This window comes from Salmo salar, chromosome 15 (assembly GCF_965601325.2).
Source record: "Salmo salar chromosome 15, fSalSal1, whole genome shotgun sequence".
Lineage (NCBI taxonomy): Eukaryota > Metazoa > Chordata > Actinopteri > Salmoniformes > Salmonidae > Salmo > Salmo salar.
Window position 1 is genome coordinate 13,795,678 of NC_138305.1, and position 26,330 is coordinate 13,822,007.

The 26,330-nt window shown below is 45.8% G+C and overlaps 1 protein-coding gene across 4 annotated transcripts in view; it reads left to right on the plus strand.

The window, feature by feature from the left end:
- kank1a (KN motif and ankyrin repeat domains 1a) overlaps window positions 1–26,330 on the plus strand; it is a 198,621-nt gene that overhangs the window by 51,148 nt on the left and 121,143 nt on the right. For 2 of the 4 annotated variants that reach the window (XM_082961593.1, XM_082961594.1), the window contains exon 3: window positions 22,899–22,954. In XM_082961593.1, coding sequence (XP_082817719.1) covers window positions 22,918–22,954 — 37 coding nt within the window. In that variant the 5' untranslated portion in view covers window positions 22,899–22,917. Of the gene's footprint in view, window positions 1–12,900; window positions 13,163–19,943; window positions 20,012–22,898; window positions 22,955–26,330 lie in introns of those variants that run through there. The other 2 variants (XM_082961595.1, XM_082961591.1) reach the window with 2 other exon arrangements.

Consider the following 26,330-nt stretch of genomic DNA (forward strand, 5'->3'; position numbering starts at 1 on the left):
TTGGGGAAATCTAAGACCACACAAAAGCTGGTTTTAGCAGTAACTCAGCTGATTATGGCAGCCTATGACGCACACTGCCCGTATGAACATAGAACAAGAGTAGCCTAATGTGCTTTTGGTGTCTGTATACTTCCTGTTTAGAAACATACAAACCAGAGCTTTTCCCCATTTCGTTTTATTTGGTTATTAAAAACCAGGCATAGCCTCCCCTCCTCTCAATGAAGGCTGTTTTTTTTTCTGCCCAATCGCAAAGTAGTCAAGACTGTCGATAAAGAGTTTGGCTCCTGAGACCGCTTGGAAATAAATCTTAATCACCAAAGCTTTATTAAAACATCAAGTTTGAGAGGAGTAGAACAGTAAGCTGATATTCCCTTTTTATCAGTGGTGGAAAGTACTTAAGTAAAAAATACTTTAATGTACTACTTAAGTCGTTTTTTGGGGGTATCTGTACTTTAATTTACTATTTATATATTTTTAACAACTTTTACTTCACTACATTCCTAACAAAAATAATGTGCTTTTTAGTTTTCTCTGACATTTTGAATAGTTAGCAAGACAGGAAAATGGTCCAATTCACACACTTATCAAGAGAACTTCCCTGGTCATCCCTACTGCCTCTGATCTGGAGGACTCACTAAACAGAGAACATCCCTGGTCGTCCCTACTGCCTCTGATCTGGAGGACTCACTAAACAGAGAACATCCCTGGTCATCCCTACTGCCTCTGATCTGGAGGACTCACTAAACAGAGAACATCCCTGGTCATCCGTACTGCCTCTGATCTGGAGGACTCACTAAACAGAGAACATCCCTGGTCATCCCTACTGACTCTGATCTGGTGGACTCACTAAACAGAGAACATCCCTGGTCATCCCTACTGCCTCTGATCTGGTGGACTCACTAAACAGAGAACATCCCTGGTCATCCCTACTGCCTCTGATCTGGTGGACTCACTAAACAGAGAACATCCCTGGTCATCCCTACTGCCGCTGATCTGGCGGACTCACTAAACACAAATACTTCATTTGTAAATTGAGTGTTGCAGTTTGCCCCTGGCTATCCATACATTTTAAAAAAAGCAAGAAAATGGTGCCATCTGGTTTGCTTAATATAAGGAATTTGAAATAATTCATACTTTTACTCTTGATAATTAAGTATATGTAATACCAAATACTTTTACTTTTAATACTTAAGTATATTTAGAACCAAATACTTTTAGACTTTTACTCAGTATTTTACTGGGTGACTTTCACTTTTACTTGAGTCATTTTCTATTAAGGTATCTTTGATTAGAATGATCCATTCTCTTTTTAGGCTTTATCAATAATGAATTTAATCTTTCTGATTGACTATGTTTGGTATGCTCAGCCATAATGTAATTTACAGTAGGCCTAGCCCCCTATATCAGTGTGATTGACTGTGTTTGGTATGCTCAGCCATAATGTAATTTACAGTAGGCCTAGCCCCTATATCAGTGTGATTGCTATTGAAGGCATGCAATTACTTCAGGGTTGTCCCTGACCCCAAAAAATCTTGGTCGACCAAAAATCGTCTGTTCTTTCGATGTAAAAATGTGTATTTTCTATATGTGTTTTAATCAAATCAGCTTCACAGTGTATTCGGAAAGTATTCAGACTTTTTCCACATTTTGTTACGTTACAGCCTTATATATTATTATTGAATTATATAGTATACTCACAACACTGTAGAACAGGAGAACAAGCTCTAGACAACTCCTGCCCAGTGGGCCTCTGTACTCTAGACAACTCCAGCCCAGCGGGCCTCTGTGCTCGAGACAGAGGGCTGTCCATCCTCTCTTGAGGACCAGGACCATGGTAAGATGGACAACCTTCTGGATAACAATTAATACCCCAGTAGAATAGGGGTTTTGATGATCTTGAGTGGTATGATGGAAATATGCCTGTGTGACTTGAGGTTTTGAAGGGATTATATGAACAGGACTTCACATGTTTAGTGACATCAGGTTGCTGAGTGGTCTTCCTCTCTAGATGGCAGTGTTGCAGTGTTGTCAACAGAAGAAGAGAGATAGCTGCTGTTCTGAATGTTGGCTTCCCCCCTGAGCAGTCCTGTGTGTTAGTCTCTAGCATATACTGTAGCTAGTCAGTGGTAATATAGCTGGACAGTGGTAATATAGCTGGTCAGTGGTAATATAGCTGGTCAGTGGTAATATCATTGTGTTTACTTGATAGCTACCTACACAAATAGCTAGCTACAACAAAAGTGTTAATAAGATAAAAATTCATTAAAAAGATTTAAAAGCAATACAAATAAGTGGTAAGTGGTCAGTGGTAATATAGCTGGTCGGTGGTAATATAGCTGGTCAGTGGTAATATAGCTGGTCAGTGGTAATATAGCTGGTCAGTGGTAATATAGCTGGTTAGTGGTAACATAGCTGGTTAGTGGTAATATAGCTGGTGGTAATATAGCTGGTTAGTGGTAATATAGCTGGTCAGTGGTAATATAGCTGGTGGTAATATAGCTGGTCAGAGGTACTATAGCTGGTGGTAATATAGCTGGTTAGTGGTAATATAGCTGGTTAGCTGGTCAGTGGTAATATAGCTGGTTAGCTGGTCAGTGGTAATATAGCTGGTCAGTGGTAACATAGCTGGTTAGTGGTAACATAGCTGGTCAGTGGTAATATAGCTGGTCGGTGGTAATATAGCTGGTCGGTGGTAATATAGCTGGTGGTACTATAGCTAGTCAGTGGTAATATAGCTGGTCAGTGGTAATATCGCTGGTCAGTGGTAATATAGCTAGTCAGTGGTAATATAGCTGGTTAGTGGTAACATAGCTGGTTAGTGGTAACTATAGCTGGTGGTACTATAGCTGGTCGGTGGTAAGCTATAGCTGGTCAGTGTAATTTAGCTGGTCAGTGGTAATATAGCTGGTTAGTGGTAATATAGCTGGTCAGTGGTACTATAGCTGGTCAGTGGTAATATAGCTGGTGGTAATATAGCTGGTCAGTGGTAATATAGCTGCGTCAGTGGTACTATAGCTGGTCAGTGGTAATATAGCTGGTCAATTGTAATATAGCTGGTAGCGGTAATATAGCTGGTCAGTGGTAATATAGCTGGTTAGTGGTAATATAGCTGGTTAGTGGTAATATAGCTGGTGGTAATATAGGTTGTGGTAATATAGCTGGTCAGTGGTAATATAGCTGGTCAGTGGTAATATAGCTGGTGGTAATATAGCTGGTCGGTGGTAATATAGCTGGTGGTAATATAGCTGGTCAGTGGTAATATAGCTGGTCAGTGGTAATATAGCTGGTCAGTGGTACTATAGCTGGTCAGTGGTAATATAGCTGGTCAGTGGTAATATAGCTGGTCAGTGGTAATATAGCTGGTCAGTGGTAATATAGCTGGTTAGTGGTACTATAGCTGGTCAGTGGTACTGTAGCTGGTCAGTGGTAATATAGCTGAGTGGTAATATAGCTGGTCAGTGGTAATATAGCTGGTCAGTGGTAATATACCTGGTCAGTGGTAATATAGCTGGTCAGTGGTAATATAGCTGGTCAGTGGTAATATAGCTGGTTAGTGGTACTATAGCTGGTCAGTGGTAATATAGCAGCTGGTCAGTGGTAATATAGCTGGTTAGTGGTAATATAGCTGGTCAGTGGTAATATAGCTGGTCAGTGGTACTATAGCTGGTCAGTGGTACTATAGCTGGTCAGTGGTAATATAGCTGGTCAGTGGTACTATAGCTGGTCAGTGGTAATATAGCTGGTCAGTGGTAATATAGCTGGTTAGTGGTAACATAGCTGGTTAGTGGTAATATAGCTGGTGGTACTATAGCTGGTGGTACTATAGCTGGTGGTATATAGCTGGTGGTAATATAGCTGGTGGTATTATAGCTGGTCAGTGGTAATATAGCTGGTCAGTGGTAATATAGCTGGTCAGTGGTACTATAGCTGGTCAGTGGTAATATAGCTGGTGGTAATATAGCTGGTCAGTGGTACTATAGCTAGTCAGTGGTAATTAGCTGTCAGTGGTACTATAGCTGGTCAGTGGTAATATAGCTGGTCATGTAATATAGCTGGTCTAATATAGCTGGTCAGTGGTAATATAGCTGGTCAGTGGTAATATAGCTGGTTAGTGGTAATATAGCTGGTGGTAATATAGGTTGTGGTAATATAGCTGGTCAGTGGTAATATAGCTGGTCAGTGGTAATATAGCTGGTGGTAATATAGCTGGTCAGTGGTAATATAGCTGGTCAGTGGTAATATAGCTGGTGGTAATATAGCTGGTCGGTGGTAATATAGCTGGTGGTAATATAGCTGGTCAGTGGTAATATAGCTGGTCAGTGGTAATATAGCTGGTCAGTGGTACTATAGCTGGTCAGTGGTAATATAGCTGGTTAGTGGTACTATAGCTGGTCAGTGGTAATATAGCTGGTCAGTGGTAATATAGCTGGTTAGTGGTACTATAGCTGGTCAGTGGTACTGTAGCTGGTCGGTGGTAATATAGCTGGTGGTAATATAGCTGGTCAGTGGTAATATAGCTGGTCAGTGGTAATATACCTGGTCAGTGGTAATATAGCTGGTCAGTGGTAATATAGCTGGTCAGTGGTAATATAGCTGGTTAGTGGTACTATAGCTGGTCAGTGGTAATATAGCAGCTGGTCAGTGGTAATATAGCTGGTTAGTGGTAATATAGCTGGTTAGTGGTAATATAGCTGCTCAGTGGTAATATAGCTGGTCAGTGGTACTATAGCTGGTCAGTGGTACTATAGCTGGTCAGTGGTACTATAGCTGGTCAGTGGTAATATAGCTGGTCAGTGGTACTATAGCTGGTCAGTGGTAATATAGCTGGTGGTAATATAGCTGGTCAGTGGTAATATAGCTGGTCAGGGGTAATATAGCTGGTCAGTGGTACTATAGCTGGTCAGTGGTAATATAGCTGGTTAGTGGTACTATAGCTGGTCAGTGGTAATATAGCTGGTCAGTGGTAATATAGCTGGTCAGTGGTAATATAGCTGGTCAGTGGTACTGTAGCTGGTCGGTGGTAATATAGCTGGTTAGTGGTACTATAGCTGGTCAGTGGTAATATAGCAGCTGGTCAGTGGTAATATAGCTGGTTAGTGGTAATATAGCTGGTTAGTGGTAATATAGCTGCTCAGTGGTAATATAGCTGGTCAGTGGTACTATAGCTGGTCAGTGGTACTATAGCTGGTCAGTGGTACTATAGCTGGTCAGTGGTAATATAGCTGGTCAGTGGTACTATAGCTGGTCAGTGGTAATATAGCTGGTCAGTGGTAATATAGCTGGTCAGGGGTAATATAGCTGGTGGTACTATAGCTGGTCAGTGGTACTATAGCTGGTCAGTGGTAATATAGCTGGTCAGTGGTACTATAGCTGGTCAGTGGTAATATAGCTGGTCAGTGGTAATATAGCTGGTCGGTGGTAATATAGCTGGTCGGTGGTAATATAGCTGGTCAGTGGTAATATAGCTGGTCGGTGGTAATATAGCTGGTCAGTGGTAATATAGCTGGTCAGTGGTAATATAGCTGGTCAGTGGTAATATAGCTGGTGGTAATATAGCTGGTCGGTGGTAATATAGCTGGTCGGTGGTAATATAGCTGGTCGGTGGTAATATAGCTGGTCGGTGGTAATATAGCTGGTCGGTGGTAATATAGCTGGTCAGTGGTAATATAGCTGGTCGGTGGTAATATAGCTGGTCGTAATATAGCTGGTCAGTGGTAATATAGCTGGTCAGTGGTAATATTGCTGGTCAGTGGTAATATAGCTGGTCAGTGGTAATATAGCTGGTGGTAATATAGCTGGTCAGTGGTAATATAGCTGGTCAGTGGTAATATAGCTGGTCAGTGGTAATATAGCTGGTCAGTGGTAATATAGCTGGTCAGTGGTAATATAGCTGGTCAGTGGTAATATAGCTGGTCAGTGGTAATATAGCTGTGTGGTACTATAGCTGGTCAGGGGTACTATAGCTGGTCAGTGGTAATATAGCTGGTCAGTGGTAATATAGCTGGTCAGTGGTAATATAGCTGGTCAGTGGTAATATAGCTGGTCAGTGGTAATATAGCTGGTCAGTGGTAATATAGCTGGTGGTACTATAGCTGGTCGGTGGTAATATAGCTGGTCAGTGGTAATATAGCTTGTGGTAATATAGCTGCTGGTAATATAGCTGGTGGTACTATAGCTGGTCAGTGGTAATATACCTGGTCAGTGGTAATATAGCTGGTCAGTGGTAATATAGCTGGTTAGTGGTACTATAGCTGGTCAGTGGTAATATAGCTGGTTAGTGGTAATATAGCTGGTCAGTGGTAATATAGCTGGTCAGTGGTAATATAGCTGGTCAGTGGTTATATAGCTGGTGGTAATATTGCTGGTGGTAATATAGCTGGTCAGTGGTACTATAGCTGGTGGTAATATAGCTGGTCAGTGGTAATATAGCTGGTCAGTGGTAATATAGCTGGTCAGTGGTAATATAGCTGGTTAGTGGTAATATAGCTGGTGGTAATGTAGCTGGTGGTAATATAGCTGGTCAGTGGTAATATAGCTGGTCAGTGGTAATATAGCTGGTCAGTGGTAATATAGCTGGTCAGTGGTAATATAGCTGGTGGTACTATAGCTGGTCAGTGGTACTATAGCTGGTCAGTGGTAATATAGCTGGTGGTAATATAGCTGGTCAGTGGTACTATAGCTGGTCAGTGGTAATATAGCTGGTGGTACTATAGCTGGTCAGTGGTACTATAGCTGGTCAGTGGTAATATAGCTGGTCAGTGGTAATATAGCTGGTGGTAATATAGCTGGTCAGTGGTAATATAGCTGGTCAGTGGTACTATAGCTGGTCAGTGGTAATATAGCTGGTTAGTGGTACTATAGCTGGTCAGTGGTAATATAGCTGGTCAGTGGTAATATAGCTGGTTAGTGGTACTATAGCTGGTCAGTGGTACTGTAGCTGGTCGGTGGTAATATAGCTGGTGGTAATATAGCTGGTCAGTGGTAATATAGCTGGTCAGTGGTACTATAGCTGGTCAGTGGTAATATAGCTGGTCAGTGGTAATATAGCTGGTCAGTGGTAATATAGCTGGTCAGTGGTACTATAGCTGGTCAGTGGTAATATAGCTGGTCAGTGGTAATATAGCTGGTCAGTGGTAATATAGCTGGTCAGGGGTAATATAGCTGGTCAGTGGTACTATAGCTGGTCAGTGGTAATATAGCTGGTCAGTGGTACTATAGCTGGTCAGTGGTAATATAGCTGGTCAGTGGTAATATAGCTGGTCAGTGGTAATGTAGCTGGTCAGTGGTAATATAGCTGGTCGGTGGTAATATAGCTGGTCAGTGGTAATATAGCTGGTCAGTGGTAATATAGCTGGTGGTAATATAGCTGGTGGTAATATAGCTGGTGGTAATATAGCTGGTCAGTGGTAATATAGCTGGTCAGTGGTAATATAGCTGGTGGTAATATAGCTGGTGGTAATATAGCTGGTCAGTGGTAATATAGCTGGTGGTAATATAGCTGGTGGTAATATAGCTGGTCAGTGGTAATATAGCTGGTCAGTGGTACTATAGCTGGTCAGTGGTACTATAGCTGGTCAGTGGTAATATAGCTGGTCAGTGGTAATATAGCTGGTCAGTGGTAATATAGCTGGTCAGTGGTACTATAGCTGGTCAGTGGTACTATAGCTGGTCAGTGGTAATATAGCTGGTCAGTGGTAATATAGCTGGTGGTACTATAGCTGGTCAGGGGTACTATAGCTGGTCAGTGGTAATATAGCTGGTCAGTGGTAATATAGCTGGTCAGTGGTAATATAGCTGGTCAGTGGTAATATAGCTGGTGGTACTATAGCTGGTCGGTGGTAATATACCTGGTCAGTGGTAATATAGCTGGTCAGTGGTAATATAGCTGGTTAGTGGTACTATAGCTGGTCAGTGGTAATATAGCTGGTCAGTGGTAATATAGCTGGTGGTAATATGCTGGTGGTAATATAGCTGGTCAGTGGTAATATAGCTGGTCAGTGGTAATATAGCAGCTGGTCAGTGGTAATATAGCTGTTGGTAATATAGCTGGTCAGTGGTACTATAGCTGGTGGTAATATAGCTGGTCAGTGGTAATATAGCTGGTCAGTGGTAATATAGCTGGTCAGTGGTAATATAGCTGGTCAGTGGTAATATAGCTGGTCAGTGGTAATATAGCTGGTCAGTGGTAATATAGCTGGTTAGTGGTAATATAGCTGGTTAGTGGTAATATAGCTGGTTAGTGGTAATATAGCTGGTCTGTGGTAATATAGCTGTTGGTAATATAGCTGGTCAGATGTAATATAGCTGGTCAGTGGTACTATAGCTGGTGGTAATATAGCTGGTCAGTGGTAATACAGCTTGTCAGTGGTAATATAGCTGGTCAGTGGTAATATAGCTGGTCAGTGGTAATATAGCTGGTCGGTGGTAATATAGCTGGTCGGTGGTAATATAGCTGGTCAGTGGTAATATAGCTGGTCAGTGGTAATATAGCTGGTGGTAATATAGCTGGACAGTGGTAATATAGCTGGTCAGTGGTAATATAGCTGGTCGGTGGTAATATAGCTGGTCAGTGGTAATATAGCTGTTGGTAATATAGCTGGTCAGTGGTAATATACCTGGTCAGTGGTAATATAGCTGGTTAGTGGTAATATAGCTGGTCTGTGGTAATATAGCTGGTGGTAATATAGCTGGTCAGATGTAATATAGCTGGTCAGTGGTACTATAGCTGGTGGTAATATAGCTGGTCAGTGGTAATACAGCTTGTCAGTGGTAATATAGCTGGTCAGTGGTAATATAGCTGGTCGGTGGTAATATAGCTGGTCGGTGGTAATATAGCTGGTCGGTGGTAATATAGCTGGTCAGTGGTAATATAGCTGGTCGGTGGTAATATAGCTGGTCGGTGGTAATATAGCTGGTCAGTGGTAATATAGCTGGTCAGTGGTAATATAGCTGGTCAGTGGTAATATAGCTGGTAGTGGTAATATAGCTGGTCAGTGGTAATATAGCTGGTCAGTGGTACTATAGCTGGTGGTAATATAGCTGATGGTAATATAGCTGGTCAGTGGTACTATAGCTGGTCAGTGGTAATCTAGCTGGTGGTACTATAGCTGGTCAGTGGTACTATAGCTGGTCAGTGGTAATATAGCTGGTGGTAATATAGCTGGTCAGTGGTAATATAGCTGGTCGTGGTAATATAGCTGGTCAATGGTAATACAGCTGGTCAGTGGTAATATAGCTGGTCGGTGGTAATATAGCTGGTCAGTGGTAATATAGCTGGTCAGTGGTACTATAGCTGGTCAGTGGTAATATAGCTGGTTAGTGGTACTATAGCTGGTCAGTGGTACTGTAGCTGGTCGGTGGTCATATAGCAGCTGGTCAGTGGTACTATAGCTGGTCAGTGGTACTATAGCTGGTCAGTGGTAATATAGCTGGTCAGTGGTAATATAGCTGGTCAGGGGTAATATAGCTGGTGGTACTATAGCTGGTCAGTGGTACTATAGCTGGTCAGTGGTAATATAGCTGGTCAGTGGTACTATAGCTGGTCAGTGGTAATATAGCTGGTCAGTGGTAATATAGCTGGTCAGTGGTAATGTAGCTGGTCAGTGGTAATATAGCTGGTCGGTGGTAATATAGCTGGTCAGTGGTAATATAGCTGGTCAGTGGTAATATAGCTGGTGGTAATATAGCTGGTCAGTGGTACTATAGTGTTGGTAATATAGCTGGTGGTAATATAGCTGGTCGGTGGTAATATAGCTGGTCAGAGGTAATATTGCTGGTCAGAGGTAATATAGCTGGTCAGTGGTACTATAGCTGGTCAGTGGTACTATAGCTGGTCAGTGGTAATATAGCTGGTCAGTGGTAATATAGCTTGTGGTACTATAGCTGGTCAGGGGTACTATAGCTGGTCAGTGGTAATATAGCTGGTCAGTGGTAATATAGCTGGTCAGTGGTTATATAGCTGGTCAGTGGTAATATAGCTGGTCAGTGGTAATATAGCTTGTCAGTGGTAATATAGCTGGTGGTACTATAGCTGGTCGGTGGTAATATAGCTGGTCAGTGGTAATATATCTTGTGGTAATATAGCTGCTGGTAATGTAGCTGGTGGTACTATAGCTGGTCAGTGGTAATATACCTGGTCAGTGGTAATATAGCTGGTCAGTGGTAATATAGCTGGTTAGTGGTACTATAGCTGGTCAGTGGTAATATAGCTGGTTAGTGGTAATATAGCTGGTCGGTGGTAATATATCTGGTCAGTGGTAATATAGCTGGTCAGTGGTTATATAGCTGGTGGTAATATTGCTGGTGGTAATATAGCTGGTCAGTGGTACTATAGCTGGTGGTAATATAGCTGGTCAGTGGTATTATAGCTGGTCAGTGGTATTATAGCTGGTCAGTGGTAATATAGCTGGTTAGTGGTGATATAGCTGGTGGTAATGTAGCTGGTGGTAATATAGCTGGTCAGTGGTAATATAGCTGGTCAGTGGTAATATAGCTGGACAGTGGTAATATAGCTGGTCAGTGGTAATATAGCTAGCTGGTCAGTGGTAATATAGCTGGACAGTGGTAATATAGCTGGTGGTACTATAGCTGGTGGTACTATAGCTGGTCTGTGGTAATATAGCTGGTGGTACTATAACTGGTCAGTGGTAATATAGCTGGTCAGTGGTGAACAGGAGGTGGAGGTGGAGAGAGGGGAAGTGGGAGCAGGGAGAGAGAGAGAGAATACTTAAGTTCAAACATTACATCAGATAAGACAGGAGAATTTCACCAGATAGGACAGACTGAACCTAGCCCCCTGGCACATAGACTATTGCAGCATAGATACTGGAGGCTGAGACAGGCCGGATGTAACCCCACCCACTTTGCCAAAGCACAGCCCCCACACCACTAGAGGGATCTCAACAGACCACCAACTGACTACCCTGAGACAAGGCTGAGTTTAGCCCCCACACCACTAGAGGGATATCAACAGTCCAACTTACTACCCTGAGACAAGAATGGGTATAGCCCCCAGAGATCTCCTGCACTACACGAGCCCGAGGGGGCTCAAAACCGGACAGGAAAATCACATCATTACCTCAACCCACTCAAGTTGAGTATCGCGAAAAAAGCCTGGCACGACGTGACACACCCCTCCTAGGGACGGCATGGAAGGCCACCAGTAAGCCAGTGACCCAGACCCTGTAATAGGGTCAGAGGCAGAGAATCCCAGTGGAGAGAGGGGAGCCAGCCAGGCAGTGACAGCAAGGGCGGTTCGTCGCTCCAGTGCCTTGCCGTTCACCTTCGCACCCTTGGGCCAGACTACACTCCATAATAGCCGGAGAGTAGAGCGTTGCAGTTAAAGGGGATGCGGTGTGTGTCCTGTGCCCCCGGGGCCAGGATTGGGAGACATTGGCATATTCAATAATATGCAATCATCAAATTAATGATGGTTTAATATTGGTGAATTATTCTTTGGCTGAGTCTGCGGATCCAACTTTTCTGGATCACTCTTCGGGACTTTTCTGGACCACTCTTCGGGACTTTTCTGGACCACTCTTTGGGACTTTTCTGGACCACTCTTCGGGACTTTAAGCTGCAGCCATTTTATTTCGTTTTCCTAACCATAGCTCACAACCTAGTTTGTGTTTCTGTTGTCAATTGTTTGTCAGTGTTGTTTTGTCCCGTATTGTATAAGTTGTTTACTGTGAGATGCTGGTCTGGGTTCTCTCCTGTTCCTTAAGACATACCAGTAGATACTCACAGTAATGTCAGGCCAGAAGGCTGTGAAAGGTGACTCTTTTGTTAAACTTGAATACCAGTTTATAAAACATAACTTTAGTGATTTTGATTTGCGTTCCTGAACATTCCCGAACGTTTCTGCTCTCCCAAACCCAAAGCAAAAGCAAAAGCTCTTTAAAGAGCCAACGCCCAACTTCCCATCCCCTCTATTCATACTGTGTTTTATGTTCATATTGAATCAAACACATGCCAATCAAACTCTTTACAGGACTGGATGTATTTGTAAACAGTGTCTATATTATGTTTATATGACTTCTTTCTATATCTAGTGGATTAAATGTACCAAAAACGTGTTGTTCTTGTGATTACATTCACTAGAATATGAGTATCAGTGAAACCATCTGAAACATACTTTTCTTTGACACCAAAGTCTTTTTTAGAAACCAAATCATTAATAATGAAGGGCTCATTTCCATTGTATGTGTCTGTGTGTTACATTTGAGATATTACACAGCTGCAGAAATGTAGTGTTTAAAAACGCATTAACAGATTACTGTGAATTAATATAATGATGATTCATGTTTATTATTACCTGTTTTTATGCTCATGTTTTGAAATTGTACTTGATTACTATTTCAATAACGATGATCAATAATTCTGAACATTTCATTCAGTCACCTATGGTCAAGAAAAGGTATTTTCCTCGTTAATACATTCATTGTCAAATTCATCAATCAGGTACTGCAATTCTCAATTATACCATAAGGGAGCAGCACAATCACAAATGACATTTTCTGACGTTTCCTTGAGATTGACTTGTGGCTGTGCTATCGAGTGGATATCAAATTTCAGACGCTTGCTCCTGACAATAGAGTGCTGATTAGGCTTGGGCGGTATACCGCATTAACCTTCTACCGGAGTATTTGGGAAAAGCCACCGGAGGGTTTTTCAATACCGTCAATACCGTTGAAACTGTTTATTTAGACAATTTTTTTTCTTCATACATTTGAATATTTGCAGCTACTTTTTAAGTAAATACCTGCAGTCAACTTGTGCAATACGTTATTTGATCTGTCACATTATTATGAAGCTTACGGTAGTCCCCAGTCACATGTCATGTGGTGTTTGTTTACAAGCACACCGAAGAGAGAGAGAGACCAGAGCCTTGTGAGTCACTCACTGTTGTGCAACATGCGCCAGGTGATCCAATTACAGTATGGAATTCACATCCAGAGGTTTGCATGCTCTTAGAACTATTAAGTTACCTGTCTAAAATGTGCCAAATGCTCTGCAGTTGTGCATTTGGTTTGCTAATTTATTAGCTTGTTATCTATCTAGCTAAGTGGTTAGCTTCTTCCAAAATCAAGCATTTGCAGCAGAGAATCCCCTCCTGGATCAAGAGCCTTGCTGGCTAATATTTGTTTTGTGCGTGCAGCAAACTGTAAGTAGAATTATTGAGTTACATGTAGACTTGTATAGTTTAGGTCAGAAACTGTACAAAAGGTTCGCAATGCGCTCGTTAGCATTTAGTTAGCATTCTCTATGGGATTTTACATATACTTGTTAACATTGCTAACCTTCGGATTACAGAGTATTAGTGGGGTTGAAAACAGCGCCCCTTGTGTTCAGTGCCGGTATTACCGAATATCTCGGTATATCTCGGTATGTCACAAGGCCGGTATGACGATCTGGATACCGCCCTAGCCTTTCTCATTTACATGTTTCACTAGATATATCAATAACATTTTAATGGCATGCCATTGCCTGGAAAAATCAAATGCAAACGGCTTAAAAAAATTAAAAACAAGCTTAATGTATACAAGATTAAAACTCTTGAAGTAGGAGTCACGAGTCAAGTGAGTAAATCCTCTACGCCACCATATTATCTCTGCGTTAATGTGCAGGTGACTCATATTATTGACACTTTTTCATAGGGCATGGTTAGCTGTTCTGCCTTCTGGCGCAAGTGAAGGGCATGTTGAAGTACATTTCTGGCCGCAAGGGTTGCATGATGTAATCTCTTGAGTCTCTTCTCTACGTTCCTACTCTGAGGCGGTTCGCTCGCTCTGGCATATGAGATATAGAGATGCTTCAAAATGCTATTAAAATTCCTGGGTTAACTAATATACTAATATACCTGCTATGGCAGATTTTATTTCTCTCCCAGAAGCAACACAGGCCTAATATGGTATATACAGTGCATTCGGAAAGTATTCAGACCCCTTGACTTTTGCCACATTTTGTTATGTTACAGCCTTATTCTAAAATGGATCAAATATTTTTTTTCTCTAATCAATCTACATACAATACCCACCAATGACAAAGCAAAAACAGTTTTTTTAGCAATTTTTGCAATTTTTCTTTTGCAAAAAAACGTAAATATTACATTTACAAGTATTCAGACCCTTTACTCAATACTTTGTTGAAGCAACTTTGGCAGAGATTACAGCCTCGAGTCTTCTTGGGTATGACGCTACAAGCTTGGCACACCTTTATTTGGGGAGTTTCTCCCATTCTTCTCTGGAGATCCTCTCAAGCTCTGTCAGGTTGGATGGGGAGCGTCGCTGCACAGCTATTTTCAGGTCTCTCGAGATGTTCGATCGGGTTCAAGTCTGGGCTCTTTCTGGGCCACTCAAGGACATTCAGAGACTTGTCCCGAAGCCACTCCTGCGTTGTCTCGGCTGTGTGCTTAGGGTCGTTGTCCTGTTCGAAGGGGAACCTTTGCCCCAGTCTGAGTTCCTGAGCGCTCTGGAGCAGGTTTCCATCAAGGATCTCTTTGTACTTTGCTCTGTTCAACTTTCCCTCGATCCTGACTAGTCTCCCAGTCCCTGGCGGCTGAAAATTATCCCCACAGCATGATGCTGCCACCACCATGCTTCACCGTAGGGATGGTGCCAGGTTTCCTCCAGACGTGACGCTTGGCATTCAGGCCAAAGATTTCATTATTGATTTCATCAGACCAGAGAATCTTGTTTCTCATGGTCAGAGTCCTTTAGGTGGCTTTTGGCAAACTCCAAGCGGGCTGTCGTGCCTTTTACTGAGGAGTGGCTTCCGTCTGGCCACTCTACCATGAAGGCCTGATTGGTGGAGTGCTGCAGAGATGGTTGTCCTTCTGGAAGGTTCTCCCATCATCACAGAGGAACTGTGGAGCTCTGTCAGACTGACCAGCGGGTTCTCGGTCACCTCCCTGACCAAGGCCCTTCTCCGATTTCTCAGTTTGGCTGGGCAGCCAGCTCTAGGAAGAGTCTTGGTTGTTCCAAACTTCCTCCATTTAAGAATGATGGAGGCCACTGTGTTCTTGGGGACCTTCAATGCTGCAGAAATGTTTTGGTACCCTTCACTAGATCTGTGCCTCGACACAGTCCTGTCTCGGAGCTCTAAGGACAATTCCTTCGACCTCATGGCTTGGTTTTTGCTCTGACATGCACTGTCAACTGTGGGACCTTATATAGACAGGTGTGTGCCTGTCCAATCAATTGAATTTACCACAGGTGGACTCCAATCAGCTTGTAGAAAAATCTCAAGGATAATCAATGGAAACAGGATGCACCTGAGCTCAATTTTGAGACTCATGGCAAAGGATCTGTATACTTATGTAAATAAGGTATTTACATTTTTTAAATAGTTTTATAAATGAGCAAAATGTCTAAACTGTTTATTCTTTGTCATTGGTGGTCAGTGGTAATATAGCTGGTCAGTGGTATTATAGCTGGTCAGTGGAAATATAGCTGGTCGGTGGTAATATAGCTGGTCGGTGGTAATATAGCTGGTCGGTGGTAATATAGCTGGTCGGTGGTAATATAGCTATAATATAGGGGTCTGGAGGCTTGGTTAGGGGCTTGGTGAGGGGTCTGGAGGCTTGGTTAGGGGCTTGGTGAGGGGTCTGGAGGCTTGGTTAGGGGCTTGGTGAGGGGTCTGGAGGCTTGGTGAGGGGTCTGGAGGCTTGGTTAGGGGCTTAGTGCGGGGTCGGGAGGCTTGGTGAGGGGTCTGGAGGCTTGGTTAGGGGCTTGGTGAGGGGTCTGGAGGCTTGGCTAGTGGCTTGGTGAGGGGTCTGGAGGCTTGGCTAGGGGCTTGGTGAGGGGTCTGGAGGCTTGGCTAGGGGCTTGGTGAGGGGTCTGGAGGCTTGGCTAGGGGCTTGGTGAGGGGTCTGGAGGCTTGGCTAGTGGCTTGGTGAGGGGTCTGGAGGCTTGGCTAGGGGCTTGGTGAGGGGTCTGGAGGCTTGGCTAGGGGCTTGGTGAGGGGTCTGGAGGCTTGGCTAGGGGCTTGGTGAGGGGTCTGGAGGCTTGGCTAGGGGCTTGGTGAGGGGTCTGGAGGCTTGGCTAGGGGCTTGGTGAGGGGTCTGGAGGCTTGGCTAGGGGCTTGGTGAGGGGTCTGGAGGCCTGGTGAGGGGTCAGGAGGCCTGGTGAGGGGTCAGGAGGCTTGGCTAGGGGCTTGGTGAGGGGTCTGGAGGCTTGGCTAGGGGTCTGGAGGCTTGGCTAGTGGCTTGGTGAGGGGTCTGGAGGCTTGGTTAGGGGCTTGGTGAGGGGTCTGGAGGCTTGGTTAGGGGCTTGGTGAGGGGTCTGGAGGCTTGGTGAGGGGTCTGGAGGCTTGGTTAGGGGCTTAGTGCGGGGTCGGGAGGCTTGGTGAGGGGTCTGGAGGCTTGGTTAGGGGCTTGGTGAGGGGTCTGGAGGCTTGGCTAGTGGCTTGGTGAGGGGTCTGGAGGCTTGGCTAGGGGCTTGGTGAGGGGTCTGGAGGCTTGGCTAGGGGCTTGGTGAGGGGTCTGGAGGCTTGGCTAGGGGCTTGGTGAGGGGTCTGGAGGCTTGGCTAGGGGCTTGGTGAGGGGTCTGGAGGCTTGGCTAGGGGCTTGGTGAGGGGTCTGGAGGCTTGGCTAGGGGCTTGGTGAGGGGTCTGGAGGCTTGGCTAGGGGCTTGGTGAGGGGTCTGGAGGCTTGGCTAGGGGCTTGGTGAGGGGTCTGGATGGCTCTGGTGAGGGGTCTGGAGGCTTGGTAGGGGCTTGGTGAGGGGTCTGGAGGCCTGGTGAGGGGTCAGGAGGCCTGGTGAGGGGTCAGGAGGCTTGGCTAGGGGCTTGGTGAGGGGTCTGGAGGCTTGGCTAGGGGTCTGGAGGCTTGGCTAGTGGCTTGGTGAGGGGTCTGGAGGCTTGGTTAGGGGCTTGGTGAGGGGTCTGGAGGCTTGGCTAGGGGCTTGGTGAGGGGTCTGGAGGCTTGGCTAGGGGCTTGGTGAGGGGTCTGGAGGCTTGGCTAGGGGTCTGGAGGCTTGGCTAGTGGCTTGGTGATGGGTCTGGAGGCTTGGTTAGGGGCTTGGTGAGGGGTCTGGAGGCTTGGTTAGTGGCTTGGTGAGGCGTCTGGAGACTTGGTTAGGGGTCTGGAGGCTTGGTTAGGGGCTTGGTGAGGGGTCGGGAGACTTGGTTAGGGGTCTGGAGGCTTGGTTAGTTGTCTGGAGGCTTGGTTAGGGGCTTGGTGAGGGGTCTGGAGGCCTGGTGAGGGGTCTGGAGACTTGGTTAGGGCTTGGTGAGGGGTCTGGAGGCTTGGCTAGGGGCTTGGTGAGGGGTCTAGAGGCTTGGCTAGGGGCTTGGTGAGGGGTCTGGAGGCTTGGTGAGGGGCTTGGTGAGGGGTCTGGAGGCTTGGCTAGGGCTTGGTGAGGGGTCTGGAGGCTTGGCTAGGGGCTTGGTGAGGGGTCTGGAGGCTTGGCTAGGGGCTTGGTGAGGGGTCTGGAGGCTTGGCTAGTGGCTTGGTGAGGGGTCTGGAGGCTTGGTTAGGGGCTTGGTGAGGGGTCTGGAGGCTTGGTTATGGGCTTGGTGAGGGGTCTGGAGGCTTGGTGAGGGGTCTGGAGGCTTGGTCAGGGGTTTGGTGAGGGGTCTGGAGGCTTGGCTAGGGGCTTGGTGAGGGGTCTGGAGGCTTGGTTATGGGCTTGGTGAGGGGTCTGGAGGCTTGGTGAGGGGTCTGGAGGCTTGGTTAGGGGCTGGGTGAGGGGTCTGGAGGCTTGGCTAGGGGCTTGGTGAGGGGTCTGGAGGCTTGGCTAGGGGCTTGGTGAGGGGTCTGGAGGCTTGGTGAGGGGTCTGGAGGCTTGGTTAGGGGCTGGGTGAGGGGTCTGGAGGCTTGGCTAGGGGCTTGGTGAGGGGTCTGGAGGCTTGGCTAGGGGCTTGGTGAGGGGTCTGGAGGCTTGGTTAGTGGCTTGGTGAGGCGTCTGGAGACTTGGTTAGGGGTCTGGAGGCTTGGTTAGGGGCTTGGTGAGGGGTCGGGAGACTTGGTTAGGGGTCTGGAGGCTTGGTTAGTTGTCTGGAGGCTTGGTTAGGGGCTTGGTGAGGGGTCTGGAGGCCTGGTGAGGGGTCTGGAGACTTGGTTAGGCCTTGGTGAGGGGTCTGGAGGCTTGGCTAGGGGCTTGGTGAGGGGTCTAGAGGCTTGGCTAGGGGCTTGGTGAGGGGTCTGGAGGCTTGGTGAGGGGTCTGGAGGCTTGGCTAGGGGCTTGGTGAGGGGTCTGGAGGCTTGGCTAGGGGCTTGGTGAGGGGTCTGGAGGCTTGGCTAGGGGCTTGGTGAGGGGTCTGGAGGCTTGGCTAGTGGCTTGGTGAGGGGTCTGGAGGCTTGGTTAGGGGCTTGGTGAGGGGTCTGGAGGCTTGGTTATGGGCTTGGTGAGGGGTCTGGAGGCTTGGTGAGGGGTCTGGAGGCTTGGTCAGGGGCTTGGTGAGGGGTCTGGAGGCTTGGCTAGGGGCTTGGTGAGGGGTCTGGAGGCTTGGTTATGGGCTTGGTGAGGGGTCTGGAGGCTTGGTGAGGGGTCTGGAGGCTTGGTTAGGGGCTTGGTGAGGGGTCTGGAGGCTTGGCTAGGGGCTTGGTGAGGGGTCTGGAGGCTTGGCTAGGGGCTTGGTGAGGGGTCTGGAGGCTTGGTGAGGGGCTTGGTGAGGGGTCTGGAGGCTTGGTGAGGGGTCTGGAGGCTTGGTTAGGGGCTTGGTGAGGCTTGGTGAGGGGTCTGGAGGCTTGGTCAGGGGCTTGGTGAGGGGTCTGGAGGCTTGGCTAGGGGCTTGGTGAGGGGTCTGGAGGCTTGGTTATGGGCTTGGTGAGGGGTCTGGAGGCTTGGTGAGGGGTCTGGAGGCTTGGTTAGGGGCTTGGTGAGGGGTCTGGAGGCTTGGCTAGGGGCTTGGTGAGGGGTCTGGAGGCTTGGCTAGGGGCTTGGTGAGGGGTCTGGAGGCTTGGTGAGGGGCTTGGTGAGGGGTCTGGAGGCTTGGTGAGGGGTCTGGAGGCTTGGTTAGGGGCTTGGTGAGGGGTCTGGAGGCTTGGCTAGGGGCTTGGTGAGGGGTCTAGAGGCTTGGCTAGGGGCTTGGTGAGGGGTCTGGAGGCTTGGTGAGGGGCTTGGTAAGGGGTCTGGAGGCTTGGCTAGGGGCTTGGTGAGGGGTCTGGAGGCTTGGCTAGGGGCTTGGTGAGGGGTCTGGAGGCTTGGTTAGGGGCTTGGTGAGGGGTCTGGAGGCTTGGTTAGGGGCTTGGTGAGGGGTCTGGAGGCTTGGCTAGGGGCTTGGTGAGGGGTCTGGAGGCTTGGCTAGGGGCTTGGTGAGGGGTCTGGAGGCTTGGCTAGGGGCTTGGTGAGGGGTCTGGAGGCTTGGTTAGTGGCTTGGTGAGGCGTCTGGAGACTTGGTTAGGGGTCTGGAGGCTTGGCTAGGGGCTTGGTGAGGGGTCGGGAGACTTGGTTAGGGGTCTGGAGGCTTGGTTAGGGGCTTGGTGAGGGGTCTGGAGGCTTGGTTAGGGGTCTGGAGGCTTGGTTAGGGGCCTGGTGAGGGGTCTGGAGGCTTGGTTAGGGGCCTGGTGAGGGGTCTGGAGACTTGGTTAGGGCTTGGTGAGGGGTCTGGAGGCTTGGCTAGGGGCTTGGTGTTGGGTCTGGAGTCTTGGCTAGGGGCTTGGTGAGGGGTCTGGAGGCTTGATGAGGGGTCTGGAGGCTTGGCTAGGGGCTTGGTGAGGGGTCTGGAGGCTTGGTGAGGGGCTTGGTGAGGGGTCGGGAGGCTTGGCTAGGGGCTTGGTGAGGGGTCTGGAGGCTTGGTGAGGGGTCTGGAGGCTTGGTTAGGGGCCTGGTGCGGGGTCTGGAGGCTTGGCTATGGCCCAGGGGTCACGGGCTAAACGCTGTTTCCTCTAATAGGAATAGAGCTGTGATCTAAGGTATTAGCTGTCTAATCTTAGCTGTAACCCCCCGGGCTGTTCTGCTAGGCTGGGGAGGCCAGGCTCATAGGCTATAGTACACAGTGTTACTGCTACAGCTGCTACCTGCATGCTGTCTGTCTGTGGGAGAGGAGAGAGGCAGAATGAGACTTGCAGGTAGGAGGAGCTCAGTGTTCAGTTAGAAACGTAACATTTGATAAGAGTATTGTTTTGATGGTTGACTGAATTTGTCATGTTTGTTAGTAGTATCTAACTTTGTAAGTACATATCGAACTCTTGCAAGAGTGCAAAGGCAGTTAACCAGCTAGCACATAATGTTTATATGTTAAATGAATGACTAAACTTCATTTTTAAGCCCACGTTTTATCATAATTATTTATAAAAAAGATCTGTCTGCTGTATTTTGCAGAGGGTGCACACTGACTTAACCAGGCAAAGAGTACCCCACCTATTCTCCTTACCCAGCAAGCACAACTTTCTGAGAACCACAGGTTTATTACAGCTTGGTGAGAGTGTGGTTGTCCTATGGTTTTTCTGCATACAACCTTCCCACAACTTCCTGTTGCTTGGCTTTGAAACATTCTCAGCACATTTAAGGAACATTTCTTTTCTAAGTATTTCATTACATTAACAGAACATTTCCTAAAAGTTCAAACGTGGTTACATTTAATAAAACATTTGGTAATGTTCTTGGAACGTTCTCCAATTGATTTGACGTTGGGAATGTTCTCCAATAGTTCAGAGAACGTTAAGAAACAACGTTCTTCTGTGGGAATTTCAGTACTTGCAGCATAACGTTTCCTACAGGTTTCCTCATGGTTCTATTTAAAGTCATGTTCTCAATTTGTTCAGAGAACGTTAAGAAAACTTTCAATAAAAACACAAGAACTTTAGTAACATTCTAAGAATATTCTAGAGAACATTCTAAGAATGTTATTTAAAAACATACATTCCGTTCTCCGCATCAACAAAACTCTCTCCTCTAATTGGTCACACTTGATCTTAATGAGCGCTTGTTTCCTTTTAAATGGGGTCTGTTTTAGTAGACTAAAATGAACAGCTTTGTATTAGGAAAAAAACATGGCATGCTAGGTCCATCCTGGTGCCGCATTGGACTAATTCCATGGATAAAGAACACACGGTTATACGTTAGAATCTCACTGATGCCGTGTCACAGTATAAAATAAATGTGTTTGCATGATTAATGCTTAAGGAAAGGACACATGGAAATTCATATCTGTGCTTTGAGTTAAACTCAAAATATTCTAGCAGTGTTATTAAAAGTCTTATTGAAACATTATTGGACATTTTAAGGAAGTTATTGAAAAACCTCCAAATAACTTATAATTTCAATCTCAGAGTGTAAATAGAAACCTCCCAGGAAAACTTTTTCAAGGAACCGGAGTGAAGCATTCTCAGAACCTCCCTGCAACCTTAAAATAAAGGTTCCCAGACAGAGCCAAATGTTCACTTCTGTTCTCAGAACGTTTAAAAAACATTGGCTTCATTCCCACAACCAATAGAGTACCACAGTATGAGTCATAATACCCATAAAACCTAGCAGTCAAACAGAGAAATGGTTCCAATATTTTTTCCACCGTACATTTTAAAAACACTTAAAATAAGGGCTGTGTTTCATGTAAGCTTATCCTGGTGTAACGTTTTGGTAATCTTGTAAATCTCTGTAGGACAAGGTGACTTTTATCAATTAATTCTCCCGTATTTACCCCCCAAAAATGAAATGCTAATGTGGCTATCATAAAGAACTACAAATGCCATGATGCTCTGGATGAGACTGCCAAATCGAGACAAAGGTAAGAATCTCTGGATTAACTATTTAATGTTAACTAAATGTAGTAATGAATAAATTGGCTACGTTTTTAGAAATGTTTATTCTGTGAACTGTCTTGTGTAAGTCTGAAATTGACACAATACCTGTTAGCCAAGGGGTCAGCTAGAGATGACGTTCAGGAGCGTGCTGGGATTTGTAGTTTTGCATGATGTCTACTTTGATGCTAATTTGCATTCTCGAATCTGAGAGTAAATAGAGACGAATATATTGATCAAAGTCACCTTGTCTGAGAGATATTTACATGGTTATTAAAACATCATGCCATGGTAAGCCTATACGAAACACAGCCCTTATTTTAAGTTTTTCTCCCTATGGGGAAAAATGTATGGTGGAAAACAAATGAAACCATTTCCCTGTTTTAACCACTAGGTTTTATGGGTATTATGATACCTCCACTGTGGAGCTCTATGTTCAACCAAAAACATATTTTACCACGACTTCCAAGGAACCAAATGTGCTAGCTGGGTAGTTTACGCATTCCCTCGAGAATGTTCCCCTAATCTAGTTTATATGACTCGTTCTAGAACTTAGTGCAACTGAAAGCTCCTTCATCTTTGAAATATTATAATTAGCTCTGAAATGTGACCTGCCATGCTGGTATATTTAACCAGGACTCTTAGTTTGAGTCTATTTTGAAGTGGAAGTACATTTGGACCGAGGCTACATGCATATACTGTAGGTTTAAATATTGGCAAACATTTATTCAGCTACAGTTGATTACTTTGCTCTATTTACCTTTTTTAAATTATGCAACAGGTTTGAAACGGTTTGCTTAGACAATGTCTATAAATGTCCCTGATCAGCTAAAGTGGTCTAGTTCACCGATGTTTTTATGGCTACATACGGTTAAACGTTTTAGTGGCAAACCACTTCAAAATGGCCGCTTTATTATGACTCGGTCAGCCATACGTTGTTTTGCTGGTAAAATGGCAGTTACCTAAAGCCTCTGACTGCCATGTTAGCTTTTCTCCCATACGTCACCCGCTAACTGATACAATAATGAACTTTCCTTTTTAAGCCCTTCTACTCAGATTAACCAGTCAGGTGACTCACTATGCAGGTTTATCTTCTGATGTTGACCACCTGCTTGGTTGAATTAAGATTTCGATTCAAAAAGAGTTTATTTAAGAAAATGTATGTGCATGTGAGAGTGGCAGCAGGCCTATTTTAAAGGTTCTCCTCCCTCCTTAGGTGTGTATACGAACAACCCATGGAGCAGGAAACCTTGGAAACCTTGGAGATTATTGGTCAGTCAAGTGTGTGTGTGCGTGTGCGTGCGTGCCTGTGTCTGTGTCTGGTGGTATGTTTTGGGGAGCATCTCTCTGTCCAGTAGCTCCTCTTTCCCTCTCCTTTCACCCTCCTCTGCTGCTTTACAGTTTATATAGCTTTTCCACAGTCACGGGTCATTTTCCACAGTCACGGGTCATTTTCCACAGTTGTCCAGTAACCTCTTTGTACACCCCACAAAAGAGTGATTTGTGATTGGTCCTTATCTCTGGGCACTAAAAGCCAGGTTGAATTCTTGTCCTGTCTGTTTAGGCTCTAAAGATCTGATCCTGCCTATCTGAGAGACATAGGCTGTGAAGACCTGGTTAGAATCTGTGCTTGTTTGGTCAATGCTTTAAGGGAGTAGAGCTAATTATCTCTTTGGTTTGCTTGCCTCCCCCTAGCAGGGGTAAACAGCTCTTTGTGTTGGTGGAGTGTTTGATCTTTCAGTTTTGCTCTCTGGTTTCATCCGGAGGGTAAGCTTCCTTGCAAATGCTCTAATAAACCTCTTATTAACTGGAAAATTAGCTCTGCCTGATCCTTGGTGTGAGGAGTGAGCTGAGAGTCGGGAAGCAAGTTCAGGGAGTGTTTTAATAAGTAAATGAAACAATTAACATGTAACACAAACAACGCACCGACATGAAAACAGAGTCAATAACACCTGAGGAAAGAACCAAGGGGAGTGACAGATAGATAATCAAGGAGGTGATGGAGTCCAGGTGAGTCATGAGGTGCTGGTGACAGGTGTGCAGGATAATCAGCAGCCTGATGACCTAGAGGCCGGAGAGAGAGTATACGTGACAGTACCCCCTCCCCAACGTATGGCTCCAGCCGCAGGACGCCGTCAGAGGGGATGAACCCGTGGATCAGGAGCGGACTGGTCACCCCTGCTGATGCGCAGGATACTATCACACCAGCTGGGGCGCGGGAACCTGACAGACCGGCTGGGGCGCGGGAACCTGTCGAGTCAGCTGGGGCGCGGGAACCTGACAGACCGGCGGAGGCAGGGGAGCCCGGCGATCCGGCGGAGGCATGAGTGCCTGTAGCGGTTCCCGGATCCGACATCTTTTACTCAGACACAAAAAATAAAATAAAAAAAACACTCCCTGATGCTTCCCTTAGGTGAGGTGTTATTCTGTAACGAGTGAGCTGAGAGTCGGGAAGCAAGTTCAGGGAGTGAGTGTTTTAATAAACAAATGAAACAACAACGCACCGACATGAAAACATGTTGGTGCGTTGTGAGTCAATAACACCTGTGGAAAGAACCAAGGGGAGTGACAGATAGATAATCAAGGAGGTGATGGAGTCCAGGTGAGTGTCATGAGGCGCAGGTGCGCGAGACGATGGTCACAGGTGTGCGGGATAATCAGCAGCCCGATGACCTAGAGGCCGAAGAGGGAGTTTATGTGACACTTAGAATGAGTTTTTCCTCAACAATGAGCTAGAACATGTTGGAAGCACCTTTGGCAGCGATTACAGCTGTGAGTCTTCTTGGCTTAGTCTTTAAGAGCTCCGCACACCTGGATTGTACAATATTTGCCTGTTATTCTTTTCAAAATTCTTCAAGCTCTGTCAAGGTGTTGGGGGTCATGGCTACACAGCAATTTTCAAATCTTTCCATAGGATTTAATGCAGATTTAAGTCAAAACTGTAACTAGGCCACTAACAAACAGTGTAGATTTGGCATTGTGTTATAGGTTATTGTCCTGTTGAAAGGTGAATTTATATCCCAGTGTCTGGTGGAAAGCAGACTGAACCAGGTTTTCCTCTAGGATTTTGCCTGTGCTTAACTCTATTCCATTTATATTTTATATTATATATATATATATATATATCTTTTTTTTGTATAAATATATTCCGTTTCTTTTTATCCTGAAAAACTCCCCTATTTTGATGATGTCAAGCATACCCATAACATGGTGCAGCCACCACCATGCTTGACAATAAAGAGGCAACCAGTGATGTGTTGTGTTGGATTTTCCCCAAACATAAGACTTTGCATTTAGACCAAAAACTTCCGACTTCAACTGTATATACAGAGAGTACCAGTACCAGATCAATGTGGAGCTATATACAGGAAGTACCAGATCAATGTGGAGCTATATACAGGGAGTACCAGATCAATGAGGAGCTATATACAGGGAGTACCAGATCAATGTGGAGCTATATATAGGGAGTACCAGATCAATGTGAAGCTATATACAGGGAGCACCAGTACCAGATCAATGTGGAGCTATATACAGGGAGTACCACTACCAGATCAATGTGGAACTATATACAGGGAGTACCAGATCAATGTGGAGCTATATACAGGGAGTACCAGATTAATGTGGAACTATATACAGGAAGTACCAGTACCAGATCAATATGGAGCTATATACAGGGAGTACCAGTACCAGATCAATGTGGAGCTATATACTGGGAGTACCAGTACCAGATCAATGTGGAGCTATATACAGGAAGTACCAGATCAATGTGGAGCTATATACAGGAAGTACCAGTACCAGATCAATGTGGAGCTATATACAGGAAGTACCAGTACCAGATCAATGTGGAGCTATATACAGGGAGTACCAGTACCAGATCAATGTGGAGCTATATACAGGGAGTACCAGTACCAAGAGAGTACCAGTACCAGATCAATGTGGAGCTATATACAGGGAGTACCAGTACCAGATCAATGTGGAGCTATATACAGGGAGTACCAGTACCAGATCAATGTGGAGCTATATACAGGGAGTACCAGTACCAAGAGAGTACCAGTACCAAGAGAGTCGGCCCGAGAATTGAACCCCGTGGCACCCCCATAGAGACTGCCAGAGGTTCTGACAACAGGCCCTCCGATTTGACACACTGAACTCTATCTGAGAAGTAGTTGGTGAACCAGGCGAGGCAATCATTTGAGAAACCAAGGCTGTTGAGTCTGCCAATAAGAATGTGGTGATTGTAATAAGGTATTTGAGGTAGATATGTAAATGAAGGCAGGGTAAAGAGTCTTTAGGTGCCTTTTGGCAAACTCCAAGCGGGCTGTCATGTGCCTTTTACTGAGGAGTGCCTTCCGTCTGGCCACTCTACTATAAAGGCATGATTGGTGTAGAGCTGCAGAGATGGTTGTCCCTCTGGAAGGTTGTCCTTCTCGAGGAACTCTAGAGCTCTGTCAGAGTGACCGTCGGGTTCTTGGTCACCTCCCTGACCAAGGCCCTTCTCCCCCCGATTGCTCAGTTTGGCCGGGCGGCCAGCTCTAGGAAGAGTCTTGGTGGTTCCAAACTTCTTCCATTTAAGAATGATGGAGGCCACTGTGTTCTTGGGGACCTTCAATGATGCAGACATTTTTTGGTACCCTTCCCCAGATCTGTG